At 35.4% G+C, this 26804-nt stretch overlaps 1 protein-coding gene across 1 annotated transcript; it reads right to left on the bottom strand.

The window, feature by feature from the left end:
* Positions 1–1168: 1168 nt before the first annotated feature.
* On the bottom strand, positions 1169–20719 carry LOC123549518 (U6 snRNA phosphodiesterase 1-like). The gene is made up of 7 exons (XM_045337666.2): positions 20587–20719; positions 5173–5339; positions 4457–4634; positions 4151–4204; positions 3468–3573; positions 1910–1993; positions 1169–1556 (listed from the first exon to the last, which is right to left on the bottom strand). Exons 1-7 carry the CDS (start codon positions 20661–20663, stop codon positions 1431–1433), a joined length of 792 nt encoding a protein of 263 aa, XP_045193601.2. The 5' UTR covers positions 20664–20719; the 3' UTR covers positions 1169–1430.
* Between the last annotated feature and the right edge of the window lie 6085 nt (positions 20720–26804).

Genomic DNA, 26804 nt, shown 5'->3' with positions numbered 1-26804 from the left:
ATTATTCATATTTCTGGTGATTTTCTGCTTGCTTGTATTTCTTAGCTGTAAACTGTTTCATATTCAAAGGTAAATCACATGTTGCACTCTATAAGCATGCACACATTCAGCAGTATTTCTCAACAGTACAGGCATTTCAACTGTTTTCTGTTATAATTGCTCATTTCATAAACTTGCTGCGAAAAAAGAGTTCTAAATTACATACTTTCATATTGATCTAAAATACCATTGCGGCATATGAAAGTAAATCTCAGGTTAACAAGAGCTGTCTCACATAGATGACACATGCCCCGATGGCACTTTGAATGATAGTTTGGCCGATGTTAGAGTTTAGGACCTTGACCTATTGGAGCTGGGTCTTGGCGCGACACTCGTCTTACGTGTCACACATTCATGCGTAGTTATTTTAGAATCACTGGTAGAATGACATGATAGGACCGGACACTCCCATCAAGCACTATCATGAAAAAGACTTTAATGGCTAGTGGTGACCTTGACCTTTGAGCTACGGACCTGGTCTTGCGTGCGACACGTCGTCTTACTGTGTACACATTCTGCAGTTATTTGAAAATCCATCATCGATGACAAAGATATGGACCGGACACGGCCATCAATGCACTATTCCTTTAACGTCTAAGTGTGACCTTGGCCTTTGAGTACGGACCTGGGTCTTGCGTGCGAACGTCGTTCTTAACGTGGTACAACATTCATGCCAAGTTTTTGAAAATCCATCCATCGATGACAAAAATATGGACGGAACACGCCATCAATGCATATCCTTTAACGTCTAAGTGTGACTTGACCTTTGAGCTACAGACCTGGTCTTGCGCGCGACACGTCGTCTACTGTGGTACACATTCATACAAGTTATTTGAAAATCCATCCATCGATGACAAAGTATGGACTCGGACACGCCATCATGCATTATCCTTTAATGTGTAAGTGTGACCTTGACCTTTGAGCTACGGACCTGGGTCTTGCACGCGACACGTCGTCTTACTGTGGTACACATTCATGCCAAGTTATTTGAAAATCCATCCATCGATAACAAAGATATGGACCGGACACGAAAATTGCGGACAGACTGACAGACCAACAGACGGACAGACGGTTCAAAAACTATATGCCTCCCTTCGGGGGCATAAAAAGCAATGAAGTAACAGGTAAATTAAATGTTGTGCAAGCTGTTTATTTGGTAAGTTACACACAAATATTGCAACATGTCTTCAACAAGGCAAAACCCTGGGAAGTGTTCTAATTCATCTTTTATCTAAGATGCATGCAAAATATTTCACCAACATGACATCATTTGTCATTCAGTTGATGTTTACGGGAAGTGTCTTGTGCTAGCATTATACAGCCCTACCTCTTCCTTTAGTTACAAAACACTGATCACAGAATATTTGACAAATCTTGTCGAATCGCTCCATTCAGGTGACCTGAGAAGCGGTGTCAAGTTGAAACACAAACTGTTTATTTCCAGTCTTCATGAGGAGTTTATCTATGTAGAAATATTTTAGATCTGAACTTTCTTGTAATGTCCTTTCTAAGATTTCCTGTAAATTAAAAAAATAATCATTAAATGATAACATAATTTTAGCACTAGATTTGTTTTACTGCTGTCCTAATAAAGAATTACAAGAATTAAAAAAAATCCTGTTAGAACTATATAATAATAATGAGTGATTTGGTCTCCATGAAAAATTGTTTTACAGTGTAAAATCTCCCACAAGAGCAACAAATCACATAATATTACCCGACCATTTGTCAAATGTTCAGAAAGTGGGAAAATGTTTTGCTAGGAAAATAAAAATGTCATGATGAATGATTCTAACAAAGGCAGCTCCATTATTGACTTCATCCCCACTTGAATAATTACACTATCGTGAAAATGGCAAGAAATTCTTACCTTTAGTTTTAACTTGGTTTTCTTTGTTACGCTGTCTGTAACATCACCAAGGCACCAACCAACACTGACATGGAAACAGGGTGGCTGTTAAAATATGCATACATTTTATTTAATACACTCTTACGCATATTGACAGTAGAATAATCGGCATAGAATTGATACACTTGACCAAAATCATGTACAATTCACTGGTATAATTGTCTTTTATAATTTAGTTTGAACTGTTTTAATTGTTGTCAGAGTCAAATTTGATATATATCAGGACTATACTCCCTTCACCTCAGAGGAGATTTCTGGAGAAAAATTGAAAAATACATTAGAAGTTTGGCAAAGAATGCATGTATCTCGGTTAAATGTTAACATGTGCACAATGTAGAATATAGACATTATAGCCTCATCAACAATTCAGTTCTTTTTACATTGTATACATCAATAATCAGGATAAAGCATTTATAATAGCTATGCTAAATAAAGAATAAAGAGTTTCTTATACAGTACACTGATATATGATATACACTGAGTAACAGAATGTAAAATTTACACAACAAACTGAATTAGAATAATGGAATACATGTATAGATATAAGAGAAAATTGCTTCTTCAAAAAGTAAAGTGATTGTTTAACACAAGGCCAACAACAGCAAGTTTAGTGCCACTCCTAAATTTTGCCAGGCACAAATATACCATTAATTAGAACAAGCTGTCAGAGGAGACAACACACTCAACTATTTCAATGCTGTATAGTGAAATAGGGCACATGTGAGGAAACTACAGCTATCACTGGAGTGATCTAAAATACACCCCTCCCCCCACACCAAAAAAAGCTTTCTTAGAGGAAACAAAATTTGAGCCACACCATGAGAAAACCAACATAGTGGCTTTGCGACCAGCATGGGTCCAGACCAGCCTGCACATCCGCGCAGTCTGGTCAGGATCCATGCTGTTCGTTAATGGTTTCTCTAAATGCAATAGGTTTTGAAAGCAAACAGCATGGATCCTGACCAGAGTGCGCGGATGTGCAGGCTGGTCTAGATCCATGCTGGTAGCAAAACCACTGTTGATTTTCTCATGGCGCGGCACAAATTATTTCTTATGTGAAACTTCTGTATTGACCAGGCATTCCTTGCCCTTTAACTTTTAGCCTGCTGGCGGCAAGTGATATTGTCTTTGCAACCAGTGCAGACCAAGATCAGCCTGCTCATCCGTGCAGGGTGATCATGGTCTGCACTGTTTGCTATTCAGTCAGTTTATTTTCAGTCAACACCCCTTTGAATAACAAATGGTATTACCCAAATTGAATGATGGACCAGTCCATTTTAGAAATTTAGCAAGGTAAAGGTTAAGTCTGAAGCAAACACATCAACTAATAAAAGGTAAAGTGAAAGTGCATCAAAACTTTAACCAGGCTCTAGACACCAACACCCACACAAGGACGAGTAGGAAAGCTTTCAATATACTTTGCATGGTTAAGCTAAAGGTAGTCCTTACAACTAGGTATCAAGAAACTCTATATTAACATAACATTTATACAGTGAATGTGTCAATGTCTAGATTATACCGTGTAATATTTCTGTAATTTGTACTGCTCAAAACACGTGTCGACCACAGAGACATACTGGTGAAGTAAATCATCAGCTGGAGATACTGATAATGTCAAGAAAGACCTGAAATATCACAAATTTAAATAAAGAAAATTAAGCCTGAATAAACTTGATTGAGGACCACTAGGTTATGCTACAAGTTAAATATCTAATGTTTTGGATAAGAATATCTAAACAAAAGGGTCTTAATGACCCTGTATCGCTCACCTGTTAAACTTGGCCTTGAAAACATCAAGCTTTAATATGGGTCTATCAATTTGTGGATTCAAAATGTTGAAGACCAAAATAATGAAAATTATTGGGATATAATTTCATTGATTGATACAACTGTGAAATCTGTGGAATTCGTTCCTTACAAATATTAATGTCTGGCAAAAACAGCTTATTCATGGGGATATGAATTGATGGACTTCTAATGCTGACGATGAAAATGATGGAATTAATATGTTGTGGTTTAGTTTTTGTGATTGACACAACTGTGAAATCCATGAAAATTAGTCCCCCATGAATATTTATGACTACACAGAAAGTGAAAAGATCTGAACCAGTCCTTGTATTTTATTTAGATTGTCTTACGTCAAGTACATTTTTTGTATATGAAATAATATGAATTTGAAACAACAGACTACAGAGTAATTACCTTGTTTTTTCATCATTTGTTAACACTTCAACACCATCAATTTCACAACAACAGCTGAAAGCATATTCACAGATTTTTATTGGGTTAAATATATCATCCTCAGAAGTTATAGAGCTAACACCAATATAACAAATTTCAAATTCTTTACTTTAAATTTTTCATTGCTTTAAGATCTATTTCTGTGTGCTCTGTGAAAAAGAAGTTATTATTACTACATTTTAAAATTCAAGAACGTTTCCAACTTGAAAAATAAGGAATTGGTGGAATCAGACCTTGAATAGAAAGAACATGGCGTATATTCCTTACCCTTCTAAATGAGTAAAGTCCTTTGCCAGAGAATCACAGATGTCCTGTATCCAATGGTGACGGATACTCACTGTCCGGGAGAAACTAATATGGTAATCATCCATTGGCTGAAATTCCAAAGGTCTCAAACATAGAAACAATTCTTGCTGCATTCGTGAAAAATCATCATCCGTGTTGTCTGCAAGAACAAGTATATTCATTGTCAAGTATTGTTGTCAAATTTATGCTCTATTTATGATGTTATATTAAGTTCAACGTAATTTATATGAATTCCAATGATTTTTTTTTTTTGATTTTTCAAAACAACCTGTAGCTTTCTGTATGGGAAAATATAGTGTTATGAATGCCAAAAAGGCAAAAGTCCAAATTAGAAACCTACTAAGACATTAGAATTTCATAGAACAGTCTGAATTTGCAAGAACTGGTGCCAATTTACTTTTGAACTTTGGCATCTGATATGAAGTAAACAAACTTTGCGTGACATACCGGTAATACTCAGTCATAAGTCGTAATTTTGGAGATTTAGGTTGAAAAATATATAAACTCTAACCTGCTAGATACACATACCCATATAAATTCCACTCTTTTAAATAAAATGATACTACAGATGCAGTCAAAATTAATCATGTGGCCTGAATCAAACTTACACGGCTGGCAGTTTTCTTTTTTCAGTTGCTGTTATTAATGAAGAAATGTTTAACAGAATTATCACATACATTGTGCAAACACTAGAGTTGCCCAGTTTCCTTCTTCATGCTGAAAGGATCGTACCCTCCCTCCGTGACTGTTAGGGTCATTTTTTACATTTCTATCACTACCAATATCCTTAAATAAACTCTGAATGTCCTCTGGTACAGGTAAAGTTGTCTTAACATCTCCATTGCTGTAATAAAACATAGCAAATAAGCTTTCTCTCTATGTTAAGACAGGCTTGACAATAACAAATTTCAAACAAGGGGGTCATGATAACCCTGAATCGTTCATCTGAGTAATACGAGTCACATGTTTAAAATGGCAAACTGATGCTAAAATATTACAAAGTAGGTCAGTAGGTCACATTCATTGTCACTGAAAGTCATTTTAACTTTTACCCTGCTAAATTTCTAAAATGGACTGGTCCATCATTCAGTTTGGGCAGTACCACTTACTATTCAAAGGGATGTTCACTGAAAATTAACTGACTGAATAGCGACCAGTGCAGACCACGATCAGCCTGCACGGATGTGCAGGCTGATCGTGGTCTGCACTGGTTGCAAAGGCAGACACACTTGCCGCCAGCAGGCTAAAGGTTAAGGTTGGTGTGCAAAACTGTACATGTCATCCAAATTTCAAGACTGTAACTTAAGAGGGTCATGATGACCCTGGATCGCTCACCTGAATAATATGAACTACATGTTTCAAATGTCAAACTGATGCTAAAATATTAAGAAAGAAGGTCAGTAGGTCAAATTCACGGCCACTGAAAGTCAGTTTTAATATTGGTGTGCAAGTCTGTATATGTCATCCAAATTTCAAGGCTGTATCTTAAACAAGAGGGCCATGAAGACCCTGTATCGCTCACCTGACCTACTGACCTAAAAATCATCAAGATAGTTTCATTAAGATATGGTTATGGATGTTGCCTCTAAAGTGTTAACTAACTTTTCCTTTGATTTGACCTGGTGACCTAGTTTTTGACCCCATATGACCCAGATTCAAACTTGACCTAAAGATCATCAAGATTAACATTCCTACTAAGATTCATGAAGATATAGTCACAAATGTGGCCTCTAGAGTGTTAACAAGCTTTTCCTTTTATTTGACCCGGTGACCTAGTTTTTGAACCCACCTGACCCAGATTTGACCTTGACCTATAGATCATCAAGATTAACATTCTGACCAAGTTTCATTAAGATATGGTCATAAATGTTGCCTCTAACTGTGAACTAGCTTTTCCTTTGATTTGACCTGGTGACCTAGTTTTTAATTCTACATGACCCAGATTCAAACTGGACTTTGAGATCATCATGATTAACATTCTGACCAAGTTATAGTGTTAACAAGCTTTTCCTTTGATTTGACCTGGTGACCTAGTTTTTGACCCCAGATAACCCAATATCAAACTCGTCCAATATTTTTATTGAAGGTAAGATTCTGACCAAGTTTCATTAAGATTGGGCCAAAATTGTGACCTCTAGAGCGTTAACAAGCTTTTCCTTTGACTTGTCTCGGTGACCTAGTTTTTGACCCCAGATGACCCAGTATCACACTCATCCAAGATTTTATTGAGGTTAACTTTCTGACCAAGTTTCATTACAATTGGGCCAAAATTGTGACCTCTATAGCGTGTTAATAAGCTTTTCCTTTGATTTGACCTGGTGACCTAGTTTTTGACCCCAGATGACCCATATCAAACTCGTCGAAATTTATTGAGGGAATATTCTGACCAAGTTTCATTAAGATTAGGTCAAAATTGTGACCTCTAGAGTGTTAACAGTCAAATTGGTGATGACGACGGACGGACGGACGACGACCGACAACGGCCACAGGGCGATCACAAAAGCTCACCTTGAGCTCTTCGTGCTCAGGTGAGCTAAAAACAAGAAAGCAGGTCAGTAGGTCAAGGTCGCCTTGTGGTTTTGGACAATAAGATTTTCAAAATTTTCCCTATATAAGTCTATGTAAACCATGTGACCAAAGGGCGGGGCCATATTTGATCCTAGGGGGAGAATTTGAACAATCCTGGTAGAGGACCACTAGATGATGCTACATACCAAATAGCAAAGCCCTATGACCTGTGGTTTTTGACAAGAAGATTTTTTAAGTTTTTCCTTTCGGTTACCAAAGCAACCAGACTTCTGTATTGAACTCAATTCTTTGAACAATTTTGAAAGGAGGCCACCTAAGGACCATTCCTATGAAGTTTGGTGTAATTCTGCCCAGTGTTTTGAAGAAGATTTTTTTTAGAAATTGTTGACTGACAGGTGACTGATGACGCACATTGAGCAGTCACGAAAGGTTTTCATGAGTCTTTGGCTGAGGTGAACTAAAAACAAGAAAGTAGGTCAGTAGGTCAAGGTCACAGTCAAGTGACCCCTAATCACTTGGGGTCATCAGGTAATTATAATTAAACAGCCTAGGAAATATGATAATTTTTGCAGTATTTATTCCTATATAACAAGTGACCCCATGGTAGGCCCTCCTCTCATCCCAGGGGCGTAAGTTGAACAAACTTGTTAGAGATCCTAAAGGTAATGCTACATACCAAATATCAAAGGCCTAGGCCTTGAACTTTCAGACAAGAAGATGTCTATGTAAAACTTGGGACCCGCAGGGCACAGCCTCTTTTCACCCCAGGGACAAATTAATTTTAACAATTTTGGTAGAGGACAACTAGGCAATGCAACATACCAAATATCGAAAGTCTAGGTTTTGTGGTTTTAGACAAGAAGATTTTTAAAAAAATTTCCCTAAATAAGACTGTGTAAAATTTGTGACATGATTTGAACAATTTTCATAGAGGATCATTTTGCAGTTTTGGACAAATAGATTTAAAAGTTTTTTTCCTATATAAGTCTATGCAAAACTTGTCACACCCAGGGTGAGGCCACTTTTCACCCCAGGGGCACAATTTGAACAATCTTCATAGAGGACCATTAGATGATGTCACATGCCAAATATCAAGGCTTTATGCCTGGCAGTTTTAGACAAGAAAATTTTTGAAATTTTTCCTTTTGGTTACCATGGCAACCAGAGTTCTATAATTCTTTGAACAATTTTGAAAGGAGGCCACCAAAGGATCATTCCTGTGAAGTTTGGTGTAATTCTGCCCAATGGTTTTCAAGAAGAATATTTTTTAAAAAACTGTTGACAGATGGACGACTGACGACCGACATTAAGGAGTCACAAAAGCTCACAATGAGCCTTTGGCTCAGGTAAGCTAAAACAGAAGTAATGGTTGCTGTCTTTCAATATTTTGTTTTCATTTTGAAAGCAACCAATCTCTTACAGAACAAGCCTTCTCCGGTGAATGAAAAGTTAATAGAAAGTTAATGGAGCTATTCACCACAGCAGTTCGCTGTTCATTCACCGCATCCGGTAAATGATTGGGGATCAAACTTCATTTTAACATTCTATTCACCGCAGACTCCAGTGTTCACTTCTTATTCACCGCAGGACTTGGTATTTTAAATATTGCATCAATAATTCACTTTCAATTCACCGGAGAAACTTGAATTTAATGATTTTTGAATAAAATAGCTGCACCAATTTTGGCGGCAAAATGGTTTGTAGAGTTTGAATTCTGGACCATGCAAAGCACAGCAGATTAATGTGAATAGAATGGTATCAGGCTCAGTAAGGCTTTTTAATTGTCTATGATATACACAAGGCATGTCAAAAGTAAAATGTGATATTTTTTTCAATTTATTTGATTCATATAATTCTAAACAGATGTAGACTTATTTTTGTCATCAGTTTCCATGACTTTGATTTTTTGTGCATGTAAATGTATAGAGGTTTCCAGCTAATTCACTAGCATATTGTTGAGCCCACTTGCGTTGTGCTTGATATAGTCGCCACTTTTACAGTTTGGTGTATGTGCGTCCGTGCATCTGATTTTGTCCGGACCATAACTTTGACATGCATGGACCAATCTTGTTTATATTTTGCATGAATGTTTACCTCAATGAGGTGTGTCATGCACAAACCCCATGTTCCTATCTTAAAGGTCAAGGTCACAGTTGGAGGCCAAAGGTCAAATTGAAGTTTGTTGGGAGCATTTCTTCTTCATGCATGGTGGGATTTTGATGTATTTTGGCATGAATGTTCATCATTATGGGACGGAGTGTCATGCGAAATAACCAGGTCCCTAGGTTCAAGGTCAAGGTCACACCTGACAGACCGCTGGCAGGCTCGACATTCTGCCTTACAAGATGAAAGCTAGCTTTCTGCAGACATGCAACTTGCAGCTCATTCACCGCAGACTGTTCACAGTTCATTCACCACAGACTTCGCAGCTCATTCACCGCAGACTGTTCGCAGCTCATTCACAGCAGACAGTTCGCAGATCATTCACCGCAGAATGTTTGCAGCTCATTCACCGCAGACTGTTCGCAGCTCATTCACAGCAGACAGTTCGCAGATCATTCACCGCAGAATGTTTGCAGCTCATTCACCGCAGACTGTTCGCAGCTCATTCACCGCAGTCATTCAACGCAGACCTCATTTGCATGTGAAAAGTTAATGAAAAGTTAATGGTCCCAACTTCATTCTCTTTCTATTAACCAATCATTCACCGCATTCATTCACCACAGACCATTTTTTTCTGTAAGGGATATTAGATTAAAATGCAGACTATATTACCAGACAGTTGTTTCATTTTGGAAGATGTTGCATTTTGTGTTTCCCAACTCCAACCTGTATGAGGAGTTAGATAGTCTAATCCCCTGTAATTTTTTAAACACATGGTAGTCTATATAGATGCAATATAATTTGTTACCAGAATTCAGAACCTTTGTAATAACAGATTGTAAAATAAAGATACAATCGATGATAGATTTCCCTTTCTGAAATCCGAACTGATTCTGAGAGAGAGTATCGTGTGATTTTGCCCATACATTTAGTCTATTGAGTAACAATGTAGAGTAAACCTTTGCTAAAATATCTATCAATGTGATCCTTCTGTAATTCTTTGCCTCATTTACATTGCCCTTCTTAAATATTGGGGCTATCATACCCTCACCCCATGATGCTGGGTAGTTTCCAGAGTTGAACATTTTATTAAAAAGAGTAAAAATGGAAATATAATGTCATAACAAGATTTTAACATTTCACTCGTAATCTTGTCAGTGCCTGCATGGAGACTTATTATTGTTTTTAGAAAAAATTGCCCTATGTAGCTCAGTCTCGCTATAATTTCTATCTAATTCCTCATTTTCGCGACCCCCAGTCTCTGTACATTGTATCTTGATGAGACTGGCCTGATTCTCCAAATAGTGTATGAAAATGATTAAAAAGATCATTTACTGAAAGGGAACTTGGGACTTCTTGAGTCTTTTTAATAGTTTTATTGACTGCTTTCCAAAACTGCCTTGGGATTTTCTTAGACAGATTTTCTAACCTTTTACCCTTGTTAAATTTATACTTTTTTCGAGCAAGTCTTTTTACTTGTTATATCTCGTTCTAGCATGCAAAAAACTTTGCCTAGATGCATCAGTTTTATCTCTAATGAATGTGTTTCTTGCATATTAAAGGTCAGAGACCACCAATTAAAAAAAGTACAGGGAACTTACTGGGAATGAGGTAAGTGTATACCTGGGAATAAGGTAATGTCTGTGCACTCTGATTTGTCAGTCATGTAAACAAACCCAAGAAGTGATTTTTTTTTTTCAAAATGAAATATTTTTACTGCATAAACAGTATTTCATTAAATACGTTCAGACAAAATTTGCTACATTTTATGTGTATTGAAATAAAGGTTCATTAAATGAATTTCTCCTGCTATGACAACGATGTTAACAGGGGGTCATCTCATACACAGAAAAATACTAAAATAAAGTATCACTATTCATATGTTTTCGTCCGATATTTTGGGTGAACTAAGATAGTTCTTGAAAAAAAAATGTGACTGGATATACATGTTTAGATTTATCGAAGCCCGTACACGCCATAATGTTATAATGGAAGTCTATGGGAAAATAACTGGTGTTCTCTAACCTAAACAGCTTTACAATTAACTTTTATTTGTTTTAATAGCAGCATTTCAATGTATTTAATTTACCATCAACAGTAGATTAATATTTTACATAGCTTCAAGGCTAACTTTTTATTCTCAATTATAAGTGTGAAAAAAAAAAACACTTTCTATTTAATCAAATCAACCTGAATTATAACTTGAATTTAAAATTAATAATTATTGCCTACACGATTACGGTACCGTAATCCTACAGGGGTGTAGGGACAATTTGCGCATTTGAGTGGCGGCGGTGGGTGGGTCTGAGTGGGAATAACCCTCCGATGAACGGGGTCCAACCTGGTGACTTCTTGGACTGCTCGGTAGCTGTAGAACTAGTCCAACTTGTGACGTAATTATCACTTTCATTTCATTTCAGTCTGATACCTAGGCGTGGATATCTCAAATGACCTATCATGGGACAATCACATAAACAAGTAATCCAAGAAAGCTAACCAAACCCTAGGGTTCTTACGAAGAAACATTAGGGTCAAATCCCAACCCATTAAGACCACTGCTTACCAAACTCTAGTCCGACCCCAGCTCGAATATGCCTCCGAGGTATGGTCGCCCCACACCCAAACTCAAACTGACCAAATTGAAAGCGTCCAAAGGAGAGCCACCCGCTGGATCAAGACCGACTACGGCCGAACTTCCAGTGTAACAGATATGCTACACTCCCTAAACCTTCGTAGACTGGATTTAAGGCGTATAGATTCTAGGTTATCACTCTTCTATAAGATTCATCATGATCTGGTTGCTATCCCAATCGTAGATTACCTGACCCAAACGACCTGTTGTGTCCGCTATGGCCATTCCCTAAGTTATAGGTTAATTACTGCAACCACTGACTATTACAAGTTTTATTATTTTCCGAGAACAGTGTACCATTGGAACCAACTTCCCCCCAGTGTCGCCCACCTTCCCACCCTACAGCACTAAGAGCAGTTCAGTGCTGCAGTTTACAGCCTTGAACATGTCTCGCCCTAGTTATCTTGAAAACTCTAGTTTTAAACTTTTTATATCACCGAAGTTATTTTTAGTTTCTTCCACTCTAAATTTTTATCACTATATTCTTTCTCTTTTTGATTTTGTCGTGCAAAGCGTCTACATTCCCGCAAGGGGTTTGACGTCAATGGCAGACAGATAGATAGATATTCTGTGGACGGACCGTAAGGGGAGGTAACTAGAGTCACGGATTGGGACTACTCTTGAACATACTCTTTTTTTCCGAGTTTTCACCCCTATTTACAGTTTACTGTGTTAAAACACTGTAATAACGGTATTATGTTAGATACGGACAATGTATTGCTAGGGTAGAACCAGTATTGTCTAAGTTGGGGATCAAGCAGAAGACTCATCATACTGTGAATCCATGGTAATACACTGAAACCATTGAGGGTTGAATGAACGGAGTTCAAGGTTCTTTTTACCAAATGATTGTTCTGGAATCGCAAAATTGCGAGGCTAATTTGGCTTTTCCATTTTATATTGAATCCGTATTACTTACTAATGTAACTAGATCTGTAAAATCTATGAGGATTTTTCTACATTTGATGCATTGATTCATTGGTTTCTTTGATATTTCAAACAAATTGTTTAAGTGTTCAAAATATTTTATTTGATATATTTTGTAGAAAGACATCTAAAGATGTCGATTTGCATTTGTGTTTTACTCAATCGGCAGAATATGAGACACAACATTAACTGCAAGTGCCTGTAATCTGTTCGGCAGTATGCAGTTTCATTAATTAATGTACTGCCTATAATCTGAGTCTGCGGGGTGTGAAAATACAGCGACCTTGGTACAATACAGTCACCATGGTGATCTAGCAAGGTGTCAGCAATACAAGATTCTGTGTACATATCAGTCGCTGATGCACTTCATGATAAATTGACAATTGGCAAGGGAAGACCGCTGTATTATTCTAAATTATGTTTTCTAGCCTTTTCAAAAAATTACAAGTTCGGCATTTCGCCACTCCTCGAAATATTGGGGCAGCAAGTGCCGCCCCTGCCACCCCAGCTCCTACGCCCTTGATCCTAGTCTCTGGTTCTAGGATTACGAAAGTTCCGTATTCCTAGACAACCCTTTGAGGATAGACTAGAAGTATTTAAGAGGCATCAAATATATGTTAAGACATCCTTAAATGATGTTAAAAACTTACTTATTTCACTTAAAATAGCGTAACGTATTAAAAAAAATGTATATCCTCGAGTATCCATCATTCGTTACCGTAAGCATTTGCACATGCATAAAAAATAATTATCGAACTGCAAGGTAAACTAAGCACTTACCAGTAGTTAATAGCCTTTAATCCATAGATTTATCAAGTTTTAACTGCAAACCATCAAAAATGAATTGTCCCCATGCCGTTTAAAAGCAACACACTGCAGAAGATATCCGTCACATTTTGGTCCTAAGGTCGTTACCCCACTACTTCCTGTGACGTCACAACACGAGAGATGGAAATTTTCGGTCACATGGCCTTCATTCATATTGTAAACAAAAGCAGACAAACGGTCAAACTTATTTTGAGGGTAAAACTTCTATAATAAGAGCTGTCCGTAAGACAGCGCGCTCCACTATTCGGGGATTTGACAGTAAAATGAATACATGTCTGAATAAGAGATCTCTACTTCAAAAGGAAGATACACCAAGGGGCATAATTCCATCAAAATCACAAATCTGAGTTATTAGGATTGTTATAACACATGCAGATGATGATGATAAAGATATATTTTGAGTTTCAAGTCATTATCTTATATAGTACCAAAGTTATGTCCAGAAAACGAAGTTTGTAAACAATTTAAGTATGACAGGGGCATAATTCGGTCAAAAATACAAATCAGAGTTATGGGGAGTGTTACAACACATGCAGATAATGATGATAAAGATACATTTTAAGTTTCAAGTCTTTATCTTATATTGCATTAAAGTTATATCCAGAAAGCGAAGATTGCAAAAAAGTTTAAGTACAAAAGGGGCATAATTCTGTCAAAAACACAACTAGAGTTATGGGGTATGTAGCCACACATGCAGATGATTATAAACTAATACTTTTAATTTCAAGTCATTATATTTCAAAGTACCAAAGATATGTCTATAAACGAAGCTCTCGAAAAAATTTAACATGAAAATAATTCAAAGTATAACTTCTTGGTGACCTTGACCTTGGGTATAATGGGCTCAGCCCCTGCACATATTTTGTTTGTATGCTGGACAATGTTTATGTGAACTTATAGTATGATATAAGCAAAAGTAACAAAGATATGACAGAAAAACAAAGGTTGTCGAAAAACTTTAACCTAAATATAAGACCTTGATGACCTTGACCTTGGGTATAATGCGCCCAGTCCCTAAACATACTTTGTTTGTATGCTGGACAATGTTTATGTAAAGTTACAGTAAGATGTAAGCAATAGTAACAAAGATATCCTTAGGACGGCCAGCACATATTTATGCAATCTTGCCAGGCATATGTATGTTTTTGACAACACAGAAAATGGCGTCACTTGACCTTCAGCTATTTCCGGAAGTAAATAAAATGAAAGTAGAAATGCTAAACTTGAAAACAAAAGCCGCAGTTTGATTCGTAGATAGTCAGGGGTCACGCACAGGGGTCACCCCGTCTAAATGTATGCGCGTGGACTTTTTTTTTTTTTTTTTTTTTTGCTATTGGGGAGCCAATTTTCAGCACTTTATTACGATTTGAAATTACCTGGGCTTTAGTACAGCATGTCTGCTTTTAATCTACGAAAAAATATTTTAGCTCTGGATAAACAGAAATTCAACAGGGGTCCGTAGGGTACATTGATAATTTTGGAACTTCATCAAATTGCTCAAAATGTCATTTTTGATGTTGTCTGAGAGTGTCAGTATATGCCTCAGATGTAAGATATAACCGTATTTGAGAGCTGCAGACCTAGACATTCCAGAAATGTTTTCAAAATAAGTTTCATGTAATAAATGTTGTTTCTACGGAAGCGTGAAAGGGCCATCAGACGCTAATACATTTTAGTACGTTAAGGCTGCGGAAAGGATATGACAGAAAAACAAAGGTTGCCGAAAAACTTTAACCTTAAAAATAACCTAAGTATAAGACCTTGGAGACCTTGACCTTGGGTATAATGGGCTCAGCCCCTACACATATATATTGTTTGTATACTGGACAACGTTTATGTGAAATTACAGTAAGATATAAGCAATAGCAACAAAGATATGACAAAAACAAAGGTTGCCGAAAAACTTTAACCTTAAAAATAACCTAAGTATAACACCTTGGTGACCTTGACCTTGGGTATAATGGGCTCAGCCCCTACACATACTTTGTTTGTATACTGGACAATGTTTATAAGAAGTTACAGTAAGATATAAACAATAGCAACAAAGATATGACAGAAAAACAAAGGTTACCGAAAAAACTTAACCTTAAAAATAACCTAAGTATAACACCTTGGTGACCTTGACCTTGGGTATAATGGGCTCAGCCCCTACACATACTTTGTTTGTATACTGGACAATGTTTATGTGAAGTTACAGTAAGATATAAGCAATAGTAACAAAGATATGACAGAAAAACAAAGGTTGCCGAAAAACTTTAACCAAGAAGGGTCACGCCAACACCGGGGTGAGTAGAATAGCCCCCCTATTCTCCGAATAGTGGAACTAAAAATTGGATTTAAATTGAAAAAGATGTTGGCAGACAGGTAAAATAATACTTTTTTACATTTTTTTAGAAGGAAGAGAAAAATTACCTGTTATTTGTGCATTTTGATGCTGTTATTTGATTTTACATTTACAACTACGGTTGTAAAATATTTTCTCATGGATGGTCACGTGCACCTGTAAAATCTCGCAAGACAGACTATTATGAAAAACAATATCGTGTCGAATGCAGGCCAGTGATGAATGATGGACACTCGACGATACTGAATAGTACGGATGTTGATTTCGCCCGATTCTGAAATCTAAAGTGACAGGCAAAATCAAATCATAAAATTGAAAGTATATATACCCTTATGAAATGGTCAAAAAGCTGCGAACATGCCGCGAACATGCTGCGAACATGCCGCGAACATACCTATTCGCGGGATATTCGCTGCTACCGCGATTGGTTTGATAGTAGTTCGCAGGATATTCGCAGGAAGAGGAATGATCGCGGCATATTTGCAAGAAGAACTAAGATTATAACTTTGGTAAAGTTACTGAGAGCTTTCATAAGAGCAGGTAATGTGATAAATTAATTTGTAACATAAATCTGTAAGGTCACAGTGTGAGTCTGTAAGTTAATTACAACCAGAATTCTGGACATGTTAAAGGAAATCTGTGTGCATTACAGACAGTTTCATAAGTTGATTCTTACTGGCTGATAGGGATAATACTAATTTTTTGGTAAGTCAAAAATTTGTTATAAGTCTATACTCATATATCTCAGTAAAACAAAGGAATTTGAAAATGAAATAAATAGCTTAACCTTTTGCAGAGCTGTATCAATTATCTAAAAGAATATAAAACTAGCTTATTTTTGACAATTTTTAAGCTTCTAAGTATGATAATTAACATGTAAAAACTATGACAGATTTTAAGTGATACAATATAACTTATAAGCATGTGAAAAAAACATTGGGATAAATGAATACATGCACTCAGGACACTTTTATTGAAATGGACAAGTAACAGTTTAAATTCAAACATAGTATTCATTAAAATTTGTTAACAATGCTCCAAATATGATATGAAAAAATTCAGACATTGACAATTTGAATGTTACAACCTCAGTGTTCAAGTTATCACTAAATTTATTTTCTCGATTCCTACTAATTCATTTGTTTTGCACTTTTCTGTACATGCTTTTTTGTAACATTTCTGTAGAGATGGTTTTCAGCTAGTTCGCGGCATTTTGCAGCAATAGTTCGCGTGATGTTCGCATCAACTAGTTGCGGATGATGCAGCAATTTTCGCGGAAGTTCACAGCTACTTGTTCCGCAAACAACTAATTTGCATGTGAAAGTGAACACCAAACGAACATCCGCAAACAATTATACCAATATGATCAAAAGTGTTCGCGGCATGTTCGCCGGATAATTCGCGGCATGATCGCAGCAAGTGTTCGCGGCAAACTATAATATTTCCGTAAGGGTATTTTTGAAATTCCTGTTGAACTATCATTAAGAATATAATTCTTAGTTTGTCTGCCAATTTAAAAAAAAAATGAATATGTTTAGTATAAACAACTCATAGAATTTATAGTATAGAACTTTTGACCCTCACATTTCTATATTTCCGCGTGCCGCCATTAATAAGAAAGCCATGAAAAAAACGCTATTTTAAGTGAAATAAGTAAGTTTACAACATCATTTATGCATGCCCTAACATACTTTTGATGCCTCTTAAATACTTCTGTAATCCTCCCAAACAAAAAAAAAGGCCCAATAAACACTGTCAATAAACACCACTAAAACCATGATCCGCAAGCGAGTTGTTAATCCAATAAACACCATCAAAACCGTTTTCCAATTTCACATGCAAATGAGCTAATGGTTTGCTAATTAACATAAATGTGTCATTTAACAACACGCTAATGGAGCGCACAATAGATCGCTCAATGGAACGCATAATAGATCGTATAACAGAACGCATAATAGATCGTATAATGGATCGCTTAATGGAACGCATATATAATAGATCGCTTAACAGATCACTCAATGGAATGCATTTCATCAAACTGATAAATTCCTAACTACAGGCTGTATTTAATTGAAACCTGATGCATTCAGTTTTGGCAAATCGTTTATGTGACTGGATATATATATAGCCTGGATTTGCAGAGATATGCAGCAACTGTTGAAAAGGTTTTTCTGTTAAAATTATTCAAATATTAATTTGTTAAATAATGTATATAGCAATCATTCAACATTTTCATGATCAATGATTTGGATGCAGTTTTATACAAATCATTTGATAAACCATGTGCAGCTAACAGAAATTCCAGCTTAAATTTTGTGAAATATAGATAGACAAAGAGAAACATATATATTTATTAACTAGTTTCAATATAAGAAAGTAATATACAGGTCATTTGAATCAGCATTTCAAAAACTATTGTGTCATGCATTTGATAAATCTTTGAATTCTAACATACAATGAAATCTATAAAGAATCACAATGTTAACATGCATTTATTTATACTGAATTGTAAGTACATGTATTAAGAAAATACCTTTAGTTGTAAATCATAGAAATTAAATGAAATAACAACCTCCATTTTCTCTTCAGTAAATCCATATGTCCAACCCCTACACTGACTTACAACCTACAAAATGCACTAATTTCTGTCCCTCTATATTATACCTTAGATGAAATTACATAACATATATAATCATAGCAACTAGAAGATCTGCGGTTACGGTACATTCGATGGATTAAAACCATATATTTCCTGATAAAAGAGGAGAAAGCCTTCTGAATGGCTCTGTAAAGTTAATAACTCGCTTCAAAATCGCGATCCATTTAATGGAACACGTTCCGTATGCGATCCATTGCAACCATTTCTTGATTGTTTCAATGGATCACTAATGGAACCAGGAAGGTCTAATACGGGGAGTAGAAACTCCGTATAAATCAATACATTTATCTGTACTTAGCTGTCGTTTCATACTGTAAATATCGACAGTGTTAGCGATCGATATTTTGTTTTCACCACTATCGATTACGCGTAATTAGCATATTACCTCATGTTAATCATGGGCTAAAACAAAATATGTTCAAAGGGTTTACCATCACATGTTAAGTGGCGATAATTAGTGAATCCCGAGATTGATCTAAAGGATTCTGAAGCAAAACAGCATGCGACGCATATGGTGATATGCTAATTATTATGAATATAACTGAGCTCACTTCCTGAAGAAATATTTTACCACGTAATTCAAAACCTTTATCAAAGGGACCGATTTTTTTGATTTGAATAAAAAAATGGAAAATACAGAAAGTGAACTTTGCTTAATCTTGAGAGCATAATTATAATATTGTTTATAATGTCAGATTTCTACATACAGAACAAACATCTTCTTGAACGTAGGGAATGTTTCAAACGAAATTGTTGTTTAAACTCCAGAAATTAGTTTAAAAAAATTTAATCTAAAACTGATGTGTGAAAAATACAATGTTTTAAATTAAATAACAATATTTTTTTTTAAAAAGGCCGACAACGAAGTTACATTTAGTATTCCGAACTTTTAGATAAACTGCCAGAAAATCATCTAGGTTTAACACGCATGTTAAATGTGAAGAACAGAGCAATATCATAAACAAATATTTTCAGCAACGTTTACAGTTCGACTTGCTATTTTTCATTAAAAATAATGTCCTAATTTTTTTATTCTAAATACCTGAATCAACAAGGCAAATTCATGTAAAAAACGACATCTTTACTCTCCTGGTAAGACAGTCTAGATTAGCCATTTTCACAGGCGAAAAGTAACATTATTGAAGATATTTTTCATTTAAAAACAGATGCAGGCAATAATTTCATGGCAAACTTTTGTTTTCACAAAAAATTCAACAATGCTTTCCAGATTTTTCACTGAAAGGACAGTTAAACTGTAAGGCGTAAGTGTTTGAGTAATAGCAGAAACTAACCTACGACATACGCTTCGATTGACGACAGCATCAGATCAGATAAATGCCTGTTTCCTGTCCCCGTACAGATGTTCCAGATGGAACCTATCACAAACACCAAAAAGCGGTTTGGGTAGGTTTTATAAGGTGTTTTTATTGTGTTTATTAAAAAAAATTTTTTGGGCTAGCTCTGCGTTTGATTAATATATCAAGTTTTTGATGAATATAGTTAAAACTTATTTGATAGTTCAAATTTCCAAAAAAAAAAACAATAGATGTTATCAACACAAAACAATAAAATGTCATAGTCATGCATAGGTCAATCCGTTTCACCTTTTGCGGCTACACTGTTTCGCCGCAACAGCCGATGTGGCCGTCTTGCGAGATAGCAAGCTGCAATCATATTAAATCGGGTAACATTTGAAAATTTGGGTTAGTTTCCAGTAAATGTAGAACCAATGCTGCAAGAATATTATGCTTCTCTATTTGGACAAAGGCCACAAGAAAATCAATAAATTGGAAATCTATTTTTTTTGGTTTTGCAGCTCTCGTGGCCGGCATACAGTAAGTCGAAACGTTCGTTTTATTAATAAACCGGCGAGATTTTTTTCTTGCTTTCCACGTCATCGACGTGCCCCGGGTTGAATGAAATGAATTGGCCCATACATAATGCAAAGGCGATAGGAAAAAAATAATATGTCCAAAATCGAACATGTCCGAAATAGGTTGTTTTTAATCGCGGAATATTATGACGATTCGGCCTCTTTTTATCAAACTTGTAACTGCTTTAACATTTACCCTTTAACTTGACTACTATTTGATAATTGTTGGTCGTCAGAATCCTCAGAACTTGAGTAATTTACCAAAGCTGACATTTTGGGAATTCGTTTCGTTTCGTCAAAGTCTACTAATTGCCGTGTGTACTCTCCGGTATATACCGTACATGATACGTTTTTTTTCTTCTGTAAGCTTAATACCACCAAAATCCGTCTGTTCTTTATTTCATATAAAATCCACTTACTTCATAAAGGTCTTTCGACATTTTCTAGCATATCAGATTTTCAGACTTCCCTTAAAGAACTATTGCATTTGTATTAGTATTTGTATTTGTATTAATATTTGTATTGTATTGTATTGTATTGTATTGTATTGTATTGCATTGAATTGCATTGCATTGCATTGCATTGCATTGCATTGCAATTGCAATTGCAATTGTATTGTATTGTATTGTACAAATGGGAAGTTATACAAATCACCACGAAGCACTCCTACTGCATTCACGTTGTTCAACTGAAAACTACAAACAACGCAAAATACTTTGGTGTAACCATAATCAATGACCTCTCCTGGAAAAAGCACATTGACAAAAGACAACATCCCTAAAATTCCACCATGTCCTTTATCAAGAGAAACATCAATTCGTGATATGCGCGAATGAAGTATTATTCATAAGTGCATTCAGGCCTTAAAAATTTGTGATAAAAAGTAAATATCTTTAAACTATACTAGTTTTGCTAAATTATACTAGTTAGTTTTATAACAAAAAAGGCGTTCATCTGACTATCTATCCAATCTTATTCCAACGACTCATGCATAGACGTCTAAGTCTGATGTCTATTAGACGTCATAAATATGACGTTGGTTAGATTTTGGACTTAGGCCACCGATGTCGCAACCAAAATCCGTCTATCCAACGTCAGTTAACGCTGTCAGGTGTTGACGTATGCAAGATGTTGTATAGACGTCGCATCCCGAATTCGGATTAATGTTGAATTTTGGTTGGATTTGCAAACCTTTTAGATGTCGGATCGCGACATTGGCTAGACATCGCGATTGGACCATTTTCTAATGTTTCTGCTTCTGCTTCTGCTTCTGCCGTTTCGCGTCCACAATCAACATATTGATTATACTGACGTTTTGGGAGTATGCGCAGAAAAAGTTCAGAGTTAAAAGATATACTATATACAGAGGAAAGTTAAAAACAAGAATAACTTACAGAGATTAGGCAAAGTACTTGGACACCTGGAACTTGAAAGTTTCCAGGGTCCCCACTGACGCTATATCCGGTGGTAACCCATTCCATTCCCTGATCGTCCTTGGGAAGTAGGATTCTTTACGATAATCATTATCATAATGTAAATCCAACCATTATCGAACCCATATCTGACCATTTTTCAATGTAATTTGCGATCAACAAGTAATCAATACATGTATTTTCTCATCTTTATTTCATATTGTGGCGATCTAAGTCTAAGATGATAAGTCTAAAAGGGTAATTCAATAATTGAAACTTTCATGTTTGGTCATTTTTGCATGATTCTTCAACTCCGCTAAAATTTCCACCTGAAATGTATAAAATTCGAGAGTTTCATGATTTCATTAAAATCGAAAATTTATACATGTATGCTAGTGCTGTTACAAAATAACAGATTTACTGCATGGAAAACAAACATGTAATATTTTAAATTCTGCGGAACGAATATCTTCCATTACTTCATTAAATGTATTGAAATTTTGTTTAACACAATTACTTTTTTACAGTTACAAAGATAATGCATCAATCTTTGAAACACAAGTAAGCTAAGAATGTGTAATATGCATAAGTATAATTTTCAAAATCTGTTACTCTTGTTGTGGATCCCTTTGTGTAAAGTATTTATAAATTTTCTCCATCAACCCTCCAACAAATATCAAATTACTGGAAGACTGTATAAACCGATGCAGGCTTACCTCGCGAATGTATGACTATATAATAGGCAACCTGTGTAGAAGAAGACCCTTAATTAGGTGAATCTATGAATGATTTATACATATATGTAGAATAGATTTATTTCCCGAATAGTATAAAGTTGATAAAACAGTCTGGTTCTGAAAATAGACAATCTCATGTGAGTTGGTAACATCATTATTAATTTTTGATATGCGAATGAAATATTATTCATAAGCATATGTTCAGGCCTTTATGAAAACAAGTAAATATCTTTAAACTATACTAGCTTTGCTAAATTATACCAGTAAGTTTTATAAAGAAAAAAAACAACATTCAACTGACTATGTATTCATTCTAATTCTAATAGTCTGACGTCTATTAAATGTCATAAATATGACGTTGGTTAGACGTTGGAATTAGGTCGCCGACGTCGCGACCAAAATCCAACGTCTAACCAACGTCGGTACCACATCAGGTATTGACGTCGGCTAGATGTGATATAGACGTCGGATCCCGACGTCGGATTAACGTTGAATTTTGGTTTGATTTGCAAACCTTTTAGACGTCGTATCGCGACATTGGCTAGACGTCGCGATCCGACCATATTTAACGTAATTCAAACCATTATCCAACCAAAATCCGACCATTTTTCAATGTAATTTTCGATCAACAAGTAATCAACACATATATTTTCTCATCTTTTTTCATATTGTGGCAACCTTTGTCTAATATAATAAGTCCAAAAGTGTAATCCAATAATTGAAACTTCCATGGTTTGTCATTTATGGATGGTTCTTCAACTCCGCTAAAATTTCCACCTGAAATGTATAAAATTCGAGAGTTTCATTTGTTTTATAATTTCATTAAAATCGAAAATTTGTACATGTATGCTAGTGCTATTTCTAAAGAACATAATTATTGCATGCAAAACAAATACTATGTAATGTTTCAAGTTCTCTAGAAAATCTTCCATTACTTCGTAAAATGTAATGAACTTTTGTTTAACGCAGTTGCTTTTTTACAGTTATAAACACAATGCACAAATCTTTGAAACATAAGTAAGCAAAGAAGGTGTAATATGCATAAGTATAACTATGAAAATAAGTACACTTTTCAAAATCTGTTACTCTTGTTGTGGATCCCTTTGTGTAAAGTATTTATAAATTTGCTCCATCAACACTCCAACAAATATCAAATTGCTGTAAACCGATGCAGGCTTACCTCGCGAATGTATGACTATTTAATAGGCAACCTGTGTAGAAGAAGACCCTTATGTGAATCTAAGAATGATTTATTCATGTATATTTAGAATGGATTTATTCCCTGAATAGTTTAAAGTTGATGAAATAAATCTGGTTCTGAAAATAGACACTCTCGTGCAATTTGGTAACATTATTATCAATTTTTGATATGCGAATGAAAAATTATTCATAAGCGCATGTTCAGGCCTTTATGAAAACAAATAAATATCTTTTAAACTATACTAGCTTTGCTAAATTATACCAGTTAGTTTAATAACAAAAAAACATTCAACTGACAATCTATCCGACCTAATTCCAACTTCTCCTAGACGTCTATTAGACGTCGTAAATATGACGTTGGTTAGATGCTGGATTTAGGCCGTAGGCGTCGCGACCAAAGTCCAACATCTAACCAACGTCGGTACGACGTCAGATGTTGACGTCGACTTGGTTTTGCATAGACGTCGGATCCAAACGGCGGATTAACGTTGAATTTTGGTTGGATTTTCAAATCTTTTAGACGTCGTATCGCGACACTGGCTAGACGTCGCGATCCGACCATTTTCTAACTTAATTCCAACAATGATCGAACCAAAATCTGACCATTTTTCAATGTAATTTGCGATCAACAAGTAATCAACACATGTATTTTCTCATCCTAATTTCATATTGTGGCGACCTAAGTCTAATATAATAAGTCCAAAAGGGTAATCCAATAAATAAAATTTTCATGTTTGGTCATTTTTGCACGATTCTTCAACTCCACTAAAATATCCACCTGAAATGTATAAAATTCGAGAGTTTCATCCGTTTCATCATTTCATCAAAATTGAAAATTGGTACATGTATGCTAGTGCTATTTCTAAAGAACATAATTATTGCATGCAAAACAAATACTATGTAATGTTTCAAATTCTGTAGAAAATCTTCCATAACTTCGTAAAATGTAATGGACTTTTGTTTTACGCAATTGCTTTTTTCACAGTTACAAACAATCAATCCTTGAAACATAAGTAAGCAAAGAAGGTGTAATATGCATAAAGATTACTATGAAAATAAGTAAAATTTTCAAAATCTGTTACTCACGTTGAGGAACCATTTGTGTAAAGTATTAATAAATTTGCTCCACAAACCCTCCAACAAATATCAAAATACTAGAAGACTGTGTAAAAGATTTGCAAACCTTTTAGACGTCGGATCGCGACATTGGCTAGACGTCGCGATCCGACCATTTTCTAACGTAAATTCAACTATTTTCCAACCCAAATCCGACCATTTTTCAATGTAATTTGCGGTCAACAAATAATCAACACATGTATTTTCTCATCTTTATTATATATTGCGGCAACCTAAGTCTAATATAATAAGTCCAAAACGGTAATCCAATAATTGAAACTTCCATGTTTGATCATTTATGCATGATTCTTCAACTCCGCTAAAATTTCCACCTAAAATTCGAGAGTTTCGTTCGTTTCAAAATTTCATAAAAATCGAAAATTTATACATGTATGCTAGTGCTATTACAAAAGAACATTTTTACTGCATGCAAAACAAACATGTAATATTTTAAATTTTGTACAAAATCTTCCATTACTTCGTAAAATGTAATGAACTTTTGTTTAACGCAGTTGCTTTTTTACAGTTATAAACACAATGCACAAATCTTTGAAACATAAGTAAGCAAAGAAGGTGTAATATGCATAACTATGAAAATAGGTATAATTTTCAAAATCTGTTACTCGTGTTTTCGAACTCTTTATGTAATGTATTTATAAATTTGCTCCATCAACCCTCCAACACATATCAAATTACTGGAAGACTGTGTAAACCGATGCTTATCCCGCGAATGTATGACTATATAATAGGCAAACTGTGTAGAAGAAGAACCTGAGGTGAACCTAAGAATTATTTCTACATGTATGTAGAATGAATTTATATCCTGATCAGTTTAAAGTTGACGAAATAAATCTGGTTCTGAAAATAGACAATCTCATGCAATTTGGTAACATAATTATTAATTTTTGATATATGAATGAAGTCTTATTCATAAGCGCATGTTCAGGCCTTTATGAAACCAAGTAAATAGCTTTAAACTATACTAGCTTTGCTAAATTATACCAGTTAGTTTTATAACAAAAATGGCATTCAACCAAATATCTATCCAACCTAATTCCAACTCTCCTAGACGTCTAAATCTGACGTCTATTAGATGTCGTAAATATGACGTTGGTTAGACGTTGGATTTAGACCGCAGATGTCGCGACCAAAATACAACGTCCGACCATATTTAACGTAAATCCAACCATTATCCAACCAAAATCCGACCATTTTTTCAATGTAATTTGCGATCAACAAGTAATCAACACATGTATTTTCTCATTTTTATTTCATACTGTGGCAACCTAAGTCTAATATAATAAGTCCAAAAGGGTAATCCAATAATTGAAACTTTAACGTTTGGTCATTTTTGCATGATTCTTCAATTCCGCAAAACAAATCCACCTAAAATGTATAAAATTCGGGAGTTTTTATCCGTTTAATCATTTCATTAAAATCGAAAATTTATGCATAAATGCTAGTGCTATTTCTAAAAAGGCACTACAGGGACCTGGATTTCCTCTGCAGGAACCATCAGTAAAAGCCACTGCTAGTCTGTTGTCTACATCTGACAGCATAGTTGTGATAATTTGCATTGCATCCTCCACTTGTTTGTCAGTTCTAGATCTGGAACAAACAAGCTTGTTTCAGTAATCAGGTCTAGTTCTTTTTTATATGAAAAAAAGAAGGATTTGAATTACGGACCTTCAACCTTATGAAATTTTTGTCGGAAGATAAAATCGATAAGTCTTTAGAGCATACCTTGCGTGATTAACAAATGTGAGTTACCAATCGTTCCGCTAATCTAAATCGCAAACTTGATATTTGCGCTGCGCGATATACAAAACGTGCAGACTGGTTATTTGCGCGTAACATTTGTGCAGCTAGGCAATTTTATTACGCAAACGGTAATTATTGCATTACACTAACAAAATATTTGGTTACAGTTTCATTTAAAACAGTATGTG

This window comes from Mercenaria mercenaria, chromosome 6 (assembly GCF_021730395.1).
Source record: "Mercenaria mercenaria strain notata chromosome 6, MADL_Memer_1, whole genome shotgun sequence".
Taxonomy (NCBI): Eukaryota; Metazoa; Mollusca; class Bivalvia; order Venerida; family Veneridae; genus Mercenaria; species Mercenaria mercenaria.
Note: the sequence above shows the minus strand (reverse complement) of the source record. Positions and strands in the feature narration are given on the sequence as shown.

Excerpts from the sequence above, each read along its gene's own strand:
- LOC123549518 (XM_045337666.2), bottom strand. The coding sequence starts at position 20,663 with ATGTCAGCTTTGGTAAATTACTCAAGTTCTGAGGATTCTGACGACCAA. Across the intron at positions 5,340-20,586 it reads AATAGTAGTCAAGTTAAAGG|CAATGGAGATGTTAAGACAA; the intron begins GTAAATGTTAAA and ends GTTTTATTACAG. Across the intron at positions 1,557-1,909 it reads AAACCAAGTTAAAACTAAAG|GAAATCTTAGAAAGGACATT; the intron begins GTAAGAATTTCT and ends TTTAATTTACAG.